The 16,075-nt window shown below is 45.6% G+C and overlaps 1 protein-coding gene across 11 annotated transcripts in view; it reads left to right on the forward strand.

Annotated features, from left to right (window-relative positions):
- The first annotated feature begins 483 nt into the window (after positions 1-483).
- EML5 (EMAP like 5) overlaps positions 484-16,075 on the forward strand; it is a 266,795-nt gene continuing 251,203 nt past the window's right edge. For 9 of the 11 annotated variants that reach the window (XR_008313699.1, XM_053285469.1, XM_053285471.1 and 6 more), the window contains exon 1: positions 623-1,310. Coding sequence is in view for 8 of the 11 variants with exons in the window: in XM_053285469.1 (XP_053141444.1) it covers positions 1,114-1,310 (197 nt within the window). In the remaining 3 variants the exon portion in view is untranslated. Of the gene's footprint in view, positions 575-622; positions 1,311-16,075 lie in introns of those variants that run through there. The other 2 variants (XM_053285479.1, XM_053285478.1) reach the window with 2 other exon arrangements.

A 16,075-nucleotide genomic window follows, 5' to 3' on the forward strand; every position in this document is an offset into this window, starting at 1 on the left:
TACTTAAGTCCTGAGCTTTAATATGTACAAGGCAAAGGAAAATATAACTTTGCGTTTTCATCTGATCGGGCTCTGAAACGAAGCGACGCAGAAGGTTTTCTAAACTGACAACAGAATATATTGCGCTATTCAGTTTTATTTTACAGTTCTAAGAAACTGACGAACTGAGATGGTTTTGTCTGAAACTGAGTAACCGTGGCATTCATCATGTGGGAAAGACTCGGGGACATGTTGTTGGTTCGGGCGGTTTCCGAATTCTTTGACTGGGAACCGCATCCCGCTTTCCCTCAGCTGAGTGCTGCTCTGGATGTCAGGGATCCTCGCCTCTCTCCCTTCTCCTTCTCTCCCGCGCGGTTCCCTCTTCTTCACCCCTTTTCTCCTCATGCGGCGCGAGGCAGTCGCGAGGACAGCGCACAGGTTGCGTCCGAGACCCTTTCAAGGGCGGAGGCGGGGGGGGGGGAGTTAGGGAAGGAGCAACAGACGCCGTGCAGCAGCCCTGGGAAAGAAGGGCGGCACGAGAGGACGAGGATCAGCCGTAGAGAAGAGTAAGGGGCACGAACTGCGCAGCCGCAGAGTAAGGAAGACTGGAGCGAGGCAGGCGAGGGGAGGAGGGAGGGATTGACGTCGCGCCGGAGGAGCGCGAGGTGGTGGAAGACCTCGAGTCGACCGAGGCAGACGCCGAAACGTGGAGAGCTGAGCAGCCGCTGAGGTGGGGCGGGGGGAGGATTCCTGCCTGGCTTGGGCTGGACTTGCTCCCTTCGCCGCTGCCGCCGGAGTGTAGCCTCCGGGCCCAGCGGGTGGATGGTAGTCGAGGAGCCGCGGCCGTGCCGCCGCGCAGCCATGTCTAGCAGCAGCAGCAGCAGCAGCAGCAGCCGTCGCGCTGCTGCCAGGAGGAGGCGAGCCCAGCGCGGTCCGCGACGCCTTCTGTGAGGAGGTCCGACTGGCGGCGGCTGTGGCGGCTGTCTGAGGCGGCTCCATGCTGACAGCGCGGGATTAACGAGGGGAGACAACGATCAAGGGCCGGCGGGGGGGCGACCGGCCCCTTCCCCCTCGCTCGCCTTGGGGCTCTAGCGGGAAGGACCCAACCTCCGGGTGGGAAGGGAAAGGCGGGTCATGGCTGACCGGAGCCCCCCGAACTGCCACCTGCGGCTGGAGTGGGTTTATGGCTACCGGGGTCACCAGTGCCGCAACAACCTTTACTACACGGCCGCCAAGGAGATCGTTTATTTCGTCGCGGGGGTCGGGGTGGTCTATAGCCCCCGGGAGCACCGGCAGAAATTCTACCTGGGCCACCAGGACGACATCATCAGGTAAGGAGGGAGCCCTTTCTGCTCCCCTCCGCCCGCCCGGTTTCCGCGCCAAAGTGGCCCCTGAAGCGCCGTCTCTCTGCAGGAATTCCTGAGTGCAGGACAGCAGCACGGCCCGAGCGCCGCAGACAGCCGCGTCCTTCTCTCCGCCTTGTGAAAGCAGCAACGACAGGCAGGCAGGCAGGCGCCCTCCTTAGGGCATCAGGGTCCTCGTTTGATCCCAGTCCCCAGAAGCACTGCGTTTAATTGGGATTCTTCTGGGAAATATTATCCCGCCCCCCCCTTTTCTCCCCCTCTCCCCACTCCCTTCCAGTAACGATTATTAATTAATTAATTATCCCAGGGACAGCCACTTATTTCCCAATTCACAGCCGTGTCCCTCTCTTGTTTGACCCGGGGACTGCTCCAAAAATAATCTTGACTTTAGTTGTCAAGGGCAGTTTTTTCTTTTGCTCTTGCAGGAATGAGGTAAAAGTTTGGACCCACGTGTTTTTGACTGATGCTTAAGGTATATTCTTGCGGGTTGGGGGGAATCAACATTTTAAAAATCACTATTTAAATACGGATTGCATCCACCAGTTTGCATGCATATTCCACCCCCTCTTCTTTCTGTCTCTCTTGAACACACATTTGTGTTATCTGTGATATGATCTGCAGTTGCTGAGATCAGCTGAGGGTACCATATTAACAATATTGTCCTCATGCCACTTCAGAACACAAAAGGCATACAATAACAAACAGAGAGGCATTCTTAGATGTTGCTTTACCCCCGCGCGCCTTTTTAATGACATCTCCCTTTAGGGACTTGTCAAAAATCCAAGCCTATGCATCTTTCTGAAACATTGTAAGCCCTATGAGTATCTGTTTAGGCAAGCTTGGGGCAGTGGGAGGGGAGAAGTGTTTACTCTGTCATTAAGAATGGGCTCGAATTCTGACATATAGCATTCCCCACCATCCATTTCTGCAATGTGTGCTCTGATAATTCAGATCATATGTCTAATTCCCCCTCCCCCCCCATTTCCATGACAATTGAAAACCTAACTGAAGAGTAAACTTCCTGTCTCAGCTCCTGGTAATGGATTTCCCTGACTCTCTCTGTTTTGTTAAAGTCCCTAAAGTCACACAAAAAAATACTGTTTATATAACTTGGCCCATTTTTGGAGCCTTAAATATGGTCTTTATTTGCATTCTTACTGCTGTGGTAGATGTACCTATGTAATTAGTTTTACATAAATCTGGTGGCTTACAGAATTGCCAGACTTAAATCAACATAAAAATGATTTTAGTACTATGAATTGTATGTAATTTCTTTAAGATGGTTGCTGACAATTGGTGAAACTGAATATAGATTTTGTAACAGTTTTGTTTGGGGTCCTCTATAATAAGAATTATACCAGAGGGTGTTTTTTTTCTAGGTTGGTGGCAATGGAATTTTCTCTTGGCTTTTCGACCATTGATAGTTGATGGCTTCTCTTTTGATACCTTGTCCCTAGTAGAAATGGGGCACTGTTTCCTATTGAATTCTGCCCTTCTTGTGATTTTGCATTTTTCCATTAAATACTAAACACACTCTTAATTAAAACTCAAAAGAAACCTTATTGGAAGAATGCATAAGTTTTCTAGGATATATAATTTCTCATTAGTAAGAGTGTAAATCTGTTTTTTGAGAGCTTGCTATTTCTGAGATATGCATTTTTAGTCTATAGTAAATGTTTTGTCTTTGCTGTGTTTGGCTGTATTTATGTTCTAATAATTTGCACTGAAATTAGAAAAACCATACCTGCGCTGATGTGCAAGTATTAGAAAAACATACTTGCATCAAGAATACACAGTTACATTAAGAGAATAGTCATTGATTGATAAGGTAGAGATAAGCCAGGTGGCTGTCTCTTTATGTTAAAGCAATAGGAAATAGGAAATATTTTCTTCCATTCTTCTAGTTGCTCTATATATTACAAGGCTGTGCCAACTTCCCATCCTCAGCATATTTGCCTTGATCTTCATCCATCCCTTTTATATGATCCTTCTTTTCCATTTGCCCAAAACACAGCTTGCCTGTACTCCATGTTTCTGGGCAAGTGTAGGAAAAGTGCAAAGAATGCAGCATCTAAAAAAAAATAAATCTCAGTTTTATTTAAAAATAAAGGCACAATTTCTGGATTATATAGCTGCACAGATAAAGTTTAAAAGCTGTGGGCAGTGTCTAATGAAATCTCAGAAACAAGTGGAAGGATTTCTGGTGACTGGGGGTGGGGTTTGTCTGCCCTTCATAGCTTCAGTTGCCCTTCCCAGCAGAAGCAAGCACATCTCTGCAAAACAAACATATTGTCCTATTCTCTTGCTTAGATTTCATTCTCACTGTGGGCCAGTGGTTGAAGCCCTTGCAAAGCTTGCTGCAGAAGTAACAACAAACTGTGTAGGTTTGAGTCCAAAGCAGTGGAGCTGTCCAATGTGGACAAGATTAGCAGGTCAGTGTTCCAGGCTAGCTGAGGAGGAATAAGGCAAGTTCTATAGTCAGGGCAACTCTACAGTGGGTTTCCCAGAGTCTATTTCTTGGCATTTTGATTTTGAATTCTTGGCACAAGACAATGGTAGCATTTGTATAGTTCTGGTATGTCACAACGTTTTTTATGTGTAGAGAAGCTTAAAGAAGGTAATGTGCTTGGAAAATTTTTTATATTCAATGACAAGGAAGACTTAGATGGTGTGGGGGAGGAGTGCTCAAATGTAGCCTGCATCACTAGTGTTTCAGTATTTTAAAACAATATTCTTATCTTTTTCACACCGCTCATAATTAATCTATGTAATTCTCTGCCACAGGATGTGGTGATGGCCACCAGCTTGGATGGCTTTGAGCTGGGCTTAGACAAATTCATGAAGTCTATCAGTGGCTACTAATCTTGATGGCTATATGCTATTTCCAGGTTCAGAAGTAGGGTGCCTCCTAATACACAAGGAGAAACCTCAGGCACTTATTGAAAACTTAAAATAAATATTGCGCTCATTAAAAGAGGATAAAACAGTAACAGACTACAGAGCTCCGAAAGTAGAGTCCTGCCTGAACGCCATCTTGGCTCCTCCCTGGGTGCCTCCTAATACCAGCTGCAAGAGAACAAGAATAGGAGAGGGAGCACACCTTAACCTCCTGGTTGTGAACTTCCTGGAAGCATCTGATGGGGCACTATGGGAAACGGGATGCTGGACTACATGGGATTTGGGCCTGATCTAGCAAGGATCTTCTTATATTCTTGTTCTAATAGTGAAATGCACAAGCGGCAGGCCTGCTGAGGATACATGACTTTAGCTTATTTTTTTTAGGAGGAGAGCCGGTCTTGTGGTAGCAAGCATGACTTGTCCCCTTAGCTAAGCAGGGTCCGCCCTGGTTGCATATGAAAGGGAGACTAGAAGTGTGAGCACTGTAAGATATTTCCCTTAGGGGATGGAGCCGCTCTGGGAAGAGCATCTAGGTTCCAGGTTCCCTCCCTGGCACTTCCAAGATAGGGCTGAGAGAGATTCCTGCCTGCAACCTAGGAGAAGCCACTGCCAGTCTGTGAAGACAATACTGAGCTAGATAGACCAATGGTCTGACTCAGTATATGGCAGTTTCCTATGTTCCTATGTGTATCCACTAAACAGTGATATTACTGGGGGATTAGGTGAAAATGTCATGAGATCAGTGACCCAGATCCAGTCTCATTTACTATTACTATTACTCATTTACTATTACTATTACTCATTTACTATTCAGGAGTTACTCTAAAGTGTTACTAAATTTCTATAGTACTTCCTTGAGTAAATTTAGTCAGGATGTCAGCCAATGACTTTAGTCCAGATTTACTGGTGTTGGAATGCATGGGTCCCCCCCTCACCCCACATATTTGTCTATGCTGCAAGGAAAAAAGCTTTCTTCAAGCAGTTAGCTGGAGTTGAAAAAGGCTGTTCTTAATATGTCAGGCCCCTTCCCATATCTAATACCTAAACTAATTTTGCTTGTACTTGACAACATTTCTACTGCAAATATGTCATTCTGTAAGATGTTTTTGCAGATTGATACTTGCTGCATAGGACTAAATGCAATAGACCAAATAATATATCTTAATTGTTGAAATTTATTAAAAACATTGTGTGCTGACAGTGTAGAAGGAAAATGGATGTTCTCAAGATTTTTTTAAAAAGATAGATATTACAGTCTTTATGGTAGTGGAAGGTTGGTGTCATTATCCGATGTATATCATGGCACACAAGAAACTGAATCAGCAATGTTATTTTTTAAAATGCTTTCACAATAAATAAGCTTATTTCCCCCCCATTGGGTGCTTTCTGTTTTTTGAGTAGTATTCAGCAACAGCTAGATACACTGGTCCCAATTGTTGCTAGCACTGCTTTTGTGCAGGCTCCCAGAGGCCTCTCTGCTTATGTTTGAGGCTGCAGGTGTATGGGTCTCACTCTTGACATGCTCAGGAGCCTCACAGCAACATGAGTTCTCTATTTGTTGGCTTATTGGGGAACAGTCACTTAGCAGGCAATGGGACAGTTATGCCCAGATTTAGCAGCTGCCAAAGCCAAATTGTAAGAGAACTAGCCTTGCGCCTTCCCCATGCTGGGATACCTAAGTAGACTCCTGAAGTTATCTTGCAAAAGTTAATTCTTTGTTCAGGGTCTCTCTGCATGATTGAACCTCCTTTGATTTACCTCCCCTCCATAGATGCCTCAAAGCTCCATGAATGCACATTCCCTCCTTATCAAAAGAAGGCTAAGATGAAAAATAGAAATTCAAAGATGTACCCATTAAAACACTGATTAGTTTACGAGGTGTTTCCAGCCTAAAAGAGTTACCATGTTTGCACGTCCAATCACTCCATTTGCATTGACCTATTCAAACCTTGTGTTTTAGCGCAGCACAACAGACATACAATGGGATCTTTGGAGATTCCCTGGCACTGCCCTACCCAGGAAAGAAGAACAACTGGAATGGCCCCTCAGGACACAATTTGGGCTTTAACTGCCCCTGGTTTCTTGAGCCAGTGTGCTCCCTTTGGACTCCAGTGCCCCTCACTTGGTTTCCACATTTTAGAGTCACCTGTTACTTGGACGCTGCAGCAGACACTTGCCATACCACTTGACTGTGTTTTGCTCTGCGGGCCACCCTTGCTTCCAGGCTCTAGATTGGCTCTCTTGCCGGATCTGATCTGCACAGCCCTCCTCGCTACCACCTGGAGCTGGCTTCACAAGAACAGATGCCCTTTGGATCTATCCCTGCCTCCTAACCCCCTTGATTCTTTGTTGCTACTTGCTGCCCCTGGTCCATCTCTGAGGAAAGAAGTCCTTTGGTTGCTCCCGAGCTACGAAGATCCACCTGCTACTGAAGGAAGAAACGATGTTGTATGATAACTGCTGAACCCCAATTTGGACTCCCTCTATCCCTGTCTCTTCCCTCTTAAATCCAAGAGCCTGTTTCTCTGAGCCTCCTTTCTCTGGCCACCCTAGGAAGCTACTCTAATTTGGACACTAAGCTAGATTTCCTCTTAGCAGTTGTATGGTTAATCTTGTAATGTATTTTTAGTAATAACATTGCTTTGAGTGACTCTCTTACTCCATTGCACTCCTTACTCTCAGATAAAACGTTCTCTGTTTTTGAACATCTAACCAACACTTTGCATTAAAATTTATTCTGATGTGGAACTTCTCCACTCTGAGCTAATCTCCCCACACAAAACCCTAACACAATTTTGGGGTGTTCACCATTCACCCTGGGGCAGTTCCATTAACACAGTGCAGTTGCTACTCTGTGTAGATGACACAGTATGGAGTCTCTGTATGTGCCCAAGAATATTAAGAATCAGGTAGAAGAAGCTGTCAGTGTCTATTGCAGTTTATCCTCAAATGCAGAGCATGCTGAGAATTTCCGGACACCATGCCACATTCATTTTTCAACCTGGCATAGTATGAAAGGACCTTTTCATGCACAGAGTACTGCTGTCCCAATTGGAACTTGTAGGCAAAACAGCTCATATTCCACCCAGACATATGAGCTGTTTTGTCTGCATGATCTTCCCAATATCCATGCAAGGGCCCAGTTCAGAGTCTGCTGGGTCCCAACCAGTGGTCCCTCTAATTGTTTTTATCCCTGTGTGGAATGAGTTTTGTTCTGGGTGGCAATATCAAGACAATGTGTGCGCACATGCATTTAGAGTGGGGCCTTCCTAATTCAACCTGAGTGGGATCTAAAATTAACTGAGCGGACATAAGAAAACTTGTGAGCTTGCACGTGCACGCCTTAGAGGGAACAGTGGTCCCAATACTGTTCCTCTGTTGGTACAGCTACACACAAGTTCATTCCCCACAGCCCCTGCTAGTGTGGAAATTGTAGAAAGAGGGTTAAAATGCCTTTGCCCTGCCGAAGGTGGGTGTTCAATTCTGAAAAGGCATGATTGCACTGAGCACGCCCCCTTTAACATAGCCAATGGTTGCTGCTTTACTGACATGCTGACGACCTGCCCACAGTCTGGCTACGTGAGCAGAACAGAGCTTGCTGGGATGCAACCTGGGCGGATTAGGAAGAGGAAGGGGTTCCTCTGCCCAAAAGCCAGAAGTTGCCAAACTGCAGTTGATCAATTGTCTGCAGCATGATTCTCGGCTTCACAGACTAACCACAGCTTCGTCTACCTGAGGTTTGAAGCTATGTCAGAAGGTCTGAAGGGTGCCTCAGTGAAAAGATGAACTTGAGTGCCTTATTTGTACATATAATAGGGGACTATTTTGCAGAATCTATTAAGGCTGTGATTCAAATCAGTTTTCTGAGAGTAAGTCTGATTGAACTCAGTGTGATTTACTCCTGAGTAAATATGATTAGGATCATATTGTAAGAGGAGTGCCCATGATCCTCTTGTGCCCATACCTGGATAGTCAAAGTAGATGTCTCTTTTTCATGGAATTGCTAGGTTTAAAAACATGTTTCTACATTCAGAACCTCAAATTTGCTGCAGAAACTGAGTTTAATCCTTTTTGGGTTAAAAAAAATGGTACTGGTTTACTTTTAGGTGCAGTGTCAGTTGAGAGAATATCTTTCAGCTGTCACATTTGATTACGCACCCTCAGAAAAACAGTTTTATGATATCTACTGCTGTTATTCATTAAACATTTAGGTGGAAAAAGTCAAGAAGGAGTTTGTACTTCTCCATTCATATAATCATAGAATGTAAGAGTTGGAAGGGACCTCTCAATCATCTGCTCACTGCAAGAATCTGCTGTGCCACCCCTGACAAATGACTGTCCAGCCTTTGTTTGAAAACCTGCCATGAAGGAAAACCCACCATGAGGCTGACTGTTCCAATATCAAACAGGAAATTCTCCCTAATGTCTAGCATAAATCTCCTTCCTTGTCATTTCAGTCAGTTGTTCCTAGTCCTGCCTTCAGGATCAGCAAAGGACAAGTCTTCAGATATTTGAAGACAGCTATTATATCTATCCACTAGTCTTCTCTTTGCTAGCCTAAATGTACCCAGTACTAGGGATGTGCAAAACGTTTCGGGCACAGAACGATCTGTGCCCGAAACGACCAATTTCGGGTGATTTGGAGCCGAACCGAATCACCCCCGACGATTCCCGAAAAATATCGGACCCGAAACGAATCACCCCTGTTTCGGGTCCGAATTTTTCAGGTGTTTCGGGTCTCCTTTTTGTGCCCCAGAAAAGTGCCAGCCTTGTCTTCTTCTTCCCCCTCCGTTTTCAGTTTGACGTCTCTTTGAATTTCCCGCCTTTTTGCCTCCATTGATTTCAATGCAGAAATTGCTTTCCTGTCACTTTAATTGAAAAGGTCCTGGGGCCAAAAGAGTGGGGTGGGGTGGTAGTGCCCAATGGGTGGAGGCTACCACCCCAATTACAGAGTGATTGGGCAGAGGGCTGATTTTTGGTGATTTTTTGAGAGTTTTAGTGTCTATGGGGCAGATTGGGACAGAAAGTGGGATCTGGGCCAGAAGAGTGGAGTGGGGTGGTAGTGCCCAATGGGTGGAGGCTACCACCCAAATTCCAGGGGGATTGGGCAGAGGGCTGATTTTTGGTGAATTTCTGAAGTTTAAGCGTTTTTAAGGTTTCCCCCCTTTAGGTATAATCGCTTCACGTCGGGAGGAAAGGGGTGGCCTAGAGTGGGGTGGGCTTGGTGGTGGTGCGGGGTAGGGGCAAGGAAGCTACCTGAATTTTTTCAAAGGATTTAGGCAGAGGGCTGATTTTTGGTGATTTTATTTGTTGGAGTTTTGTTGCTTCTGTGGTGTTCTGAGTGTGGATTCTGTGATAGCAAATGAGATTTTCAATGACACACCATGAATCCACTCTCATCTGCTATCATAGAATCTAAACCTTAAAGACATGTGAACTTTAACAATTAACCAAAAATCAGCCCCCTGTCCAAATCCTTTGAAAAAATTCAGGTAGCTTCCGCTCTAGGCCACCCCTTTCCCCCCGACGTGAAGCGATACACCCTCCATTCTACCTAATGGGGGAAAACCTTAAAAATGCGTAAACTTCAGAAATTCACAAAAAATCAGCCCTCTGCCCAATCACTCTGCAATTGGGGTGGTAGCCCCCACCCATTAGGCACTACCACCCCACCCCACTCTTTTGGCCCAGATCCCACTTTCTGCCCCCGATCTGCCCCAAAGACACTACAAAAATTCACCCAAAACCAGCCCTTTGCCCAATCCCCCTGAAATTTGGGTGGTAGCCTCCACCCATTGGGCACTACCACCCCACCCCACTCTTTTGGCCCCAAGACCCATTTTTTAACCCGAATCGATTCAGATTCGGGTTAATCTGAATCCGAACCGAATCGGGTGATTCGGGTGGGCAAAATTCGGGAACAGAACAGAACAGGGGTGTTTCGGTTCGGGTCCGAACCGAAACACAGAAAATCCGAATTGCACACCCCACCCAGTTCCTTCAACTGTTCTTCATAGGATTTGGTTTCCAGACCTCTCACTGTCTTTGTTGCCTTCCTGAACCCATTCTATTTTCTCAGCCTCCTTAAAATGTGGACCCAGAATTGGACACAGTATTCCAGGTGAGGTCTGACCTGCACGCAATAGAGTGGAATGATAACTTTTTGTGACCTGGACACTGTGCCTCTATCAATGTAGCCCAAGATTGATTTTAGCAGCTGCATCACATGGCTAAGTTGTGTTCAGTGTATTGTTCACCAGGTCTCTTTCACACATAAAACCATGGTTTTTGGCCCAATGTTTGAGTCTGTCCATATCAGATTAAATCTTGATTCTGTCTTGTAAGGTGTTAGTTTCCCCCACCCCGTTGCTTCCAGCTTTGTGTCATCTGGAAATTTGATAAGCATTCCCTCTACTCCCTCCTCCCAAGTCATTTATGAACATGTTGCACACACAGGACCCAGGACAGAGCCCTGTGGCAGTTCATGTGATGACTTGGAGCCATTGACGAGTACTTGCTGAGTATGGTTTTTCAATCAGCTGTAAATCTACCTAACATAATAGCATCTTCTACTGAGGGGCAGGCAGACTTATAGCTTTTGGAAACTACTTTGTTGTTTTTGTTTTTTGCCAGAGCCATGTGAAATAGCAACATGAAATAGCAGCTTGGGAAGGCAGTCAATCACAGAATGGCAGTTTGTAGAAAACTTTACATCAACAGAATGAAGGGATTTTAATATCGAAACTCCTGAACTTCCAGAGAATTTTGTTGCAAGAAAGGAGGGGAGAAAGAGTATCTGCTTTGTGGAGAAGAAATTTTAATGGGGCGGGGAGTAAAAGCAACCCTGGTCACTCAGTGAGAAAGGCTGACTTCAGACTAACTTCCTGAATAGTACTACTCAGGAAGTAGTCTAAAGGACTACTAAATTTCAACAGGACTTCGTCTGGTAAATTTAGTCAGTATGTCAGCCAGAGAAATTAAAAAAAAATAATGGTGTGGCCGTGTTCTTACTCAGCCAGCCAGTCAGATTTACAGTGTTGGTGGGAAGGGAAGGAGAAGCAAGCCCAAATTCTTGGAGACCCCCTTCAGACAAGTTTGAGAGCTACCTAATACCCACCCCGATTTTACAAATATTTTACTAATTTATCATTAAGGGTATTGTGTAAGACTTTGTCAAATGCTTTGCTGAAATCAAGGTACACTATGCTTACAGCACTGCCATGATCCGTGAAACTAGTAACTCATACCTCCATTAACAGAGTATTCTCACAGTTCTTCTTCACAGTTTGAAGAAGATCTAGACTACACAATTCTTCTCTTCAGCAAATTTCCTTCCAGCCACTTGCAAAGGCATTACAATAGCAAAAAAAGTCCCACATCCTAGCCTTAAATTGCTCCTCTGTACCTTAAATTGGCACGTGTCACTTGCTTTTTCTTATAAACATAAGAACCACTCATTCTAGGCCTCCTGAGCAGCAGTTCCCTCTCTCAGTTTTTCAGTGGTCCATTGCATTCTTTGGGACATAACAGACTGCAATCTGAATCACAGTTGAGGGGGAGTAATTCTACATGCTGTCTCAAATATTGGCACTGTCAAGTTTGAGAGTACAAATTCCAGAGAGGTTGTATGAAAAACACAGAACAGATCTTAGGGCACCTTAACAACTTAATGATTTTGCAATGGTAATGCAGAAGCTTAGTGCAGATATTTGATATCTAGTAGATATCAAATGGCGCCGTGGGAAATGACTTGCCTAGCAAGCATGAGGTTGCCAGTTTGAATCCCCACGGGTATATTTCCCAGACTATGGGAAACAGCTATATCGGGCAGCATCTCATATGGTGCAGGAGATGGCAATGGTAAACCCCTCCTGTATTCTACCAAAGAAAAACCACAGGGCTCTGTGGTTGGCAGGAGGCAACACTGACTCGACAGCACACTTTACTTTATTTATTTTATTATTTGTTTATTTATGACATATCTATACCATCCAAAACTTGCATCTCTGGGCGGTTTACAATTAAAATTTAAAACATCAAATCACTTAACAATTTTTTCCCCACGTTTCAAAATTTTTATTGGTTTTTACAATATCTTAACAGTCTAATTACTATTAATTAAGTAAATATTGACATCTCACCAGTCTGCACGGTTCATATTAGTTATACAAATCTACCATCTATTATATTAATTCTCGTAGATGTGCCTCTGTGGGGATGTGTCCCGGCAACACAGCGGATTGGCTGGGCAGCGGAAGCACCGGATTGGCTGGGCAGCAGTTGGCCGTGTAGGGAAGTGGCCGCTTAGGGAGGAAAGGAAAAGAAGGAAAGTGGGCAAGTGGAGAGGAGAACTGAATGGACTGGGGCAGAAGGGAGGGGGGAAGCTGCGGGGAGAGAAAGCGGTGGAGCCTGGCTGGGCAGAGACAAATGGCTGGCCGCTTCGGAAGATGCTCACTAGAGGGAGGGCCATGCAGGAAGGAGCCGGCTGAACGCTTGGCAGCCCCAGTCCGACACTGGGGACTGGAGGAAGGAGGAGGCAGCAACGGCCAGCGGGGAAAACAAAAGCAGACTAAAAAGCGTGGGGGGGGAGCATGAATGAGAGAGCGAAAAAGAGAGAAAGAAAGAGGGGGAAACAGAGGAGGGAGCAAGCTGGGGCAGAAGGCTTGGGGGGGAGGGGACTGGGGCAGAAGGCTGGGGGAGTGGACTGGGGCAGAAGGCTGGGGGGAGTGTACTGCGGAGGCAAGCAGCGGGCTGTGGAGCTGGTACTTGGTCCAGCGGCGTGCACGCCTTGCCCGCGGAAGCCAGGCGGTGGCGGGGGGCCCGCCCCGCCCGCGGAAGCCAGGGGAGAGACAGAGCGAGCAAGAGAGGCGCGGGGAGGGGGAGACAGAGCGAGCGAGAGAGGCGCGTGGGGGAGAGAGCGAACGAGCGAGAGAGGCACGTGGGGGGAGAGAGTGAGTGAGCGAGAGAGGTGCGTGGGGGAGAGACAGCGCGAGCGAGAGAGGCGCGGGGGGAGAGACAGCGCGAGCGAGAGAGGCGCGGGGGGAGGAGACAGCGCGAGCGAGAGAGGCGCGGGGGGAGGAGACAGCGCGAGCGAGAGAGGCGCGGGGGGAGGAGACAGCGCGAGCGAGAGAGGCGCAGGGGGGGGCAGAGCGAGTGAGAGAGCTGTGGGAGGACCAGCCAAACAAATTCTCCCAACTAACTCCTGAAAGGAAGTGAACTACCGCACAGATGCTCTGTGCGGGTTCAGCTAGTTGTTATAATAATTCAAAACACATATACTCCACATTGCAAACTCGATTTTACCCTACCCAACCTGCTGTTGTTACTACATTTCAAACCCTGCTGAAAGGTCCATATTGGAAAAATAGTTCTTTAAGTAAAGTAAGAATGGCTCCCAATCTTCCTTGAAACATTCCAAGTTTTCATCCCTTATGAGTGCTGTAAGTTTTGCCATCTCAGCGTATTCCAAATTTTTTATCAACAAATCTTCTTTTGAGGGCATTTGATTAGTTTTCCATTTCTGCGCATATACTATTCTAGCCGCCATGGTTGCATACATTAAAAATGTTAAGTTTCTTCTGGAGAACTCTCCTTGCATTATTCCCAACAGGAAGGATTCTGGCCTTTTAGGAAATGTCATTTAAAATTTTTTCTTCAACTCATTGTATATCATATCCCAAAAGGCCTTTGCCTTCCTGCATGACCAGCACATATGAAAAAAGGTTCCTTCACATTGTCCATATTTCCAGCATTTGTTTGGAACATTTTTATACATTAATGCTAATTTTTTGGGTGTCAAATACCACCTGTACATCATCTTATAATAATTTTCTTTTAAAGTATAACATGCAGTGAACTTTAAATCAGTTTTCCATAATTTTCCCCGAGCTGCCATATCTATATTATGACCCACATCTTGAGCCCATTTTATCATAGTCATTTTAACCACTTCATCTCTTCTCTCCTCCAAAAGCAACAACTTATACATCTTAGAGACTAATTTTTCATCATTTTCACACAATTCCTTCTCGAATCTCGACATTTGATTCTCAAATCCAACTTTAAGATCCTTCTTCTGAATTTTGTTTAGCTGATGATACTGAAAACAGTTACTAACCAAATTTTGTACTTCGATTAGGTTTTTTAATTTACAGCCCCTCTTTTGAAAACATAACAAGTTCCTATAGGTACCCCATTCAGATTGCATATTTATCTCTTTACGTGCCAAAGCTACTTAACAATTAAAATCATTTAAAACATTAAAATTTTTAAAAGATTTAAAAACCAGTATTTTTTTTAAAAGATTTTTCTTTTCTTTTTCTTTTTAGAACCATAAATCTAATTAAAAGCCAGGGTGAATAAATGCGTCTTCAGTGCCTTTTAAAAGTTGCCAGAGATGGAGAGGCTCTTATCTCAACAGGGAGCGCATTCCAAAGTCCAGGGGCTGCAATAGAAAAGGCCTGTTTCCGAGTAGCCGTCAGACATGTTGGCGGCACCCGCAGACGAACCTCTCCAGATGATCTTAACAGGCAGTGGTGCTCATGGCGAAGAAGCTGTTCTCTTAAATGCCCAAGGCCTAAGCTGTTTAGGGCTTTATAGGTAATAACAAGCACCTTGTATTTTGCCCAGAAACCAGCCAGTGTCGTTCTTTCAACACAGGAATAATATGGTCTCTCCTAGATGACCCAGAGACCAACTTGGCTGCCGCATTCTGAACCAACTGCAGTCTTCAGACTACATACAAAGGCAGCCCCAAATAGAGCTCATTGCAGTAGTCCAGCTTGGAGGTTACCAGCATATGTACCACTGTTCTGAGGTCGGATTCAAGTCAAGAAATAGACGCAGCTGGCGTATTAGCCAAAGCTGATAGAAAGCACCTATGGCCACTGCCTCAACCTGGGGCACCAGGGAGAGGTTCAGAACCAGAAGCACCCCCAGACTGCATACCTGTTCCTTCTGGGGAAGCATGACTCCATCCAGAACCAGCAGATCAAACTCATTTCCCGAGTTTCGACCCCGCACAATAAGTACCTCCGTCTTATCTGGATTCAGCCTCAGTTTGTTATTCCTCATCCAGCCCATCACTGTCTCCAGGCAGGTATTTAGGGAGATTATTCCGTCTCCCGATGATGTTGACATGGAGAAATAGATTTGGGTGTCGTCACCATACTGATAACACCCTGCACCAAATCTCCTGATGATCTCTTCCAGCGGTTTCAATGTTAAACAACAGGACTGGGTGACTCTGTATCTCTCAGCCTAACCTCATAGGGTTGTTGTGAGGATAAACATAACCATGTACACCACTCTGAGCTCCTCGGAGGAAAAGCAGGATATAAATGTAATAAACAAACAAACATCGGAGACAATATGGAGCCCTGAGGGACACCATAGGAAAGTTCAGATTTTGAAGATCAACAGTCTCCAAGAGACACCATCTGGAATCTGTCTGAGAGGTAGCAAACCACTGCAAAGCAGTGCCTCCCACCCCCAGTCCCCTCAGACATTCCAGAAGGATACTATAGTCAATAGTATCGAAAGCCACTGAGAGATCTAAAAGGACCAACAGAGTCACACTCCCTCTGTCAATTCCCAATTGAAGATCATCCATCAGGCCAACCAAGGCAGTCTCCATTCCATAGCCCACCCGAAAGCCTGTTTGAGATGGGTCTAGATGATCATTTTCCTCCAAGACCACCTGGAGCTGGGAGGCCACCACCTTCTCAATCACCTTGCTCAGCTGTGGAAGATTGGACACAGGCCTGTAATTGCTTAACTCTGAGGGATCCAAGGCAGATTCTTCAGAAGCGGTCTAATGATTGCCTCCTTAAGAC

The sequence above is a fragment of the Hemicordylus capensis genome, chromosome 1 (assembly GCF_027244095.1).
Source record: "Hemicordylus capensis ecotype Gifberg chromosome 1, rHemCap1.1.pri, whole genome shotgun sequence".
NCBI classification, from domain to species: domain Eukaryota; kingdom Metazoa; phylum Chordata; class Lepidosauria; order Squamata; family Cordylidae; genus Hemicordylus; species Hemicordylus capensis.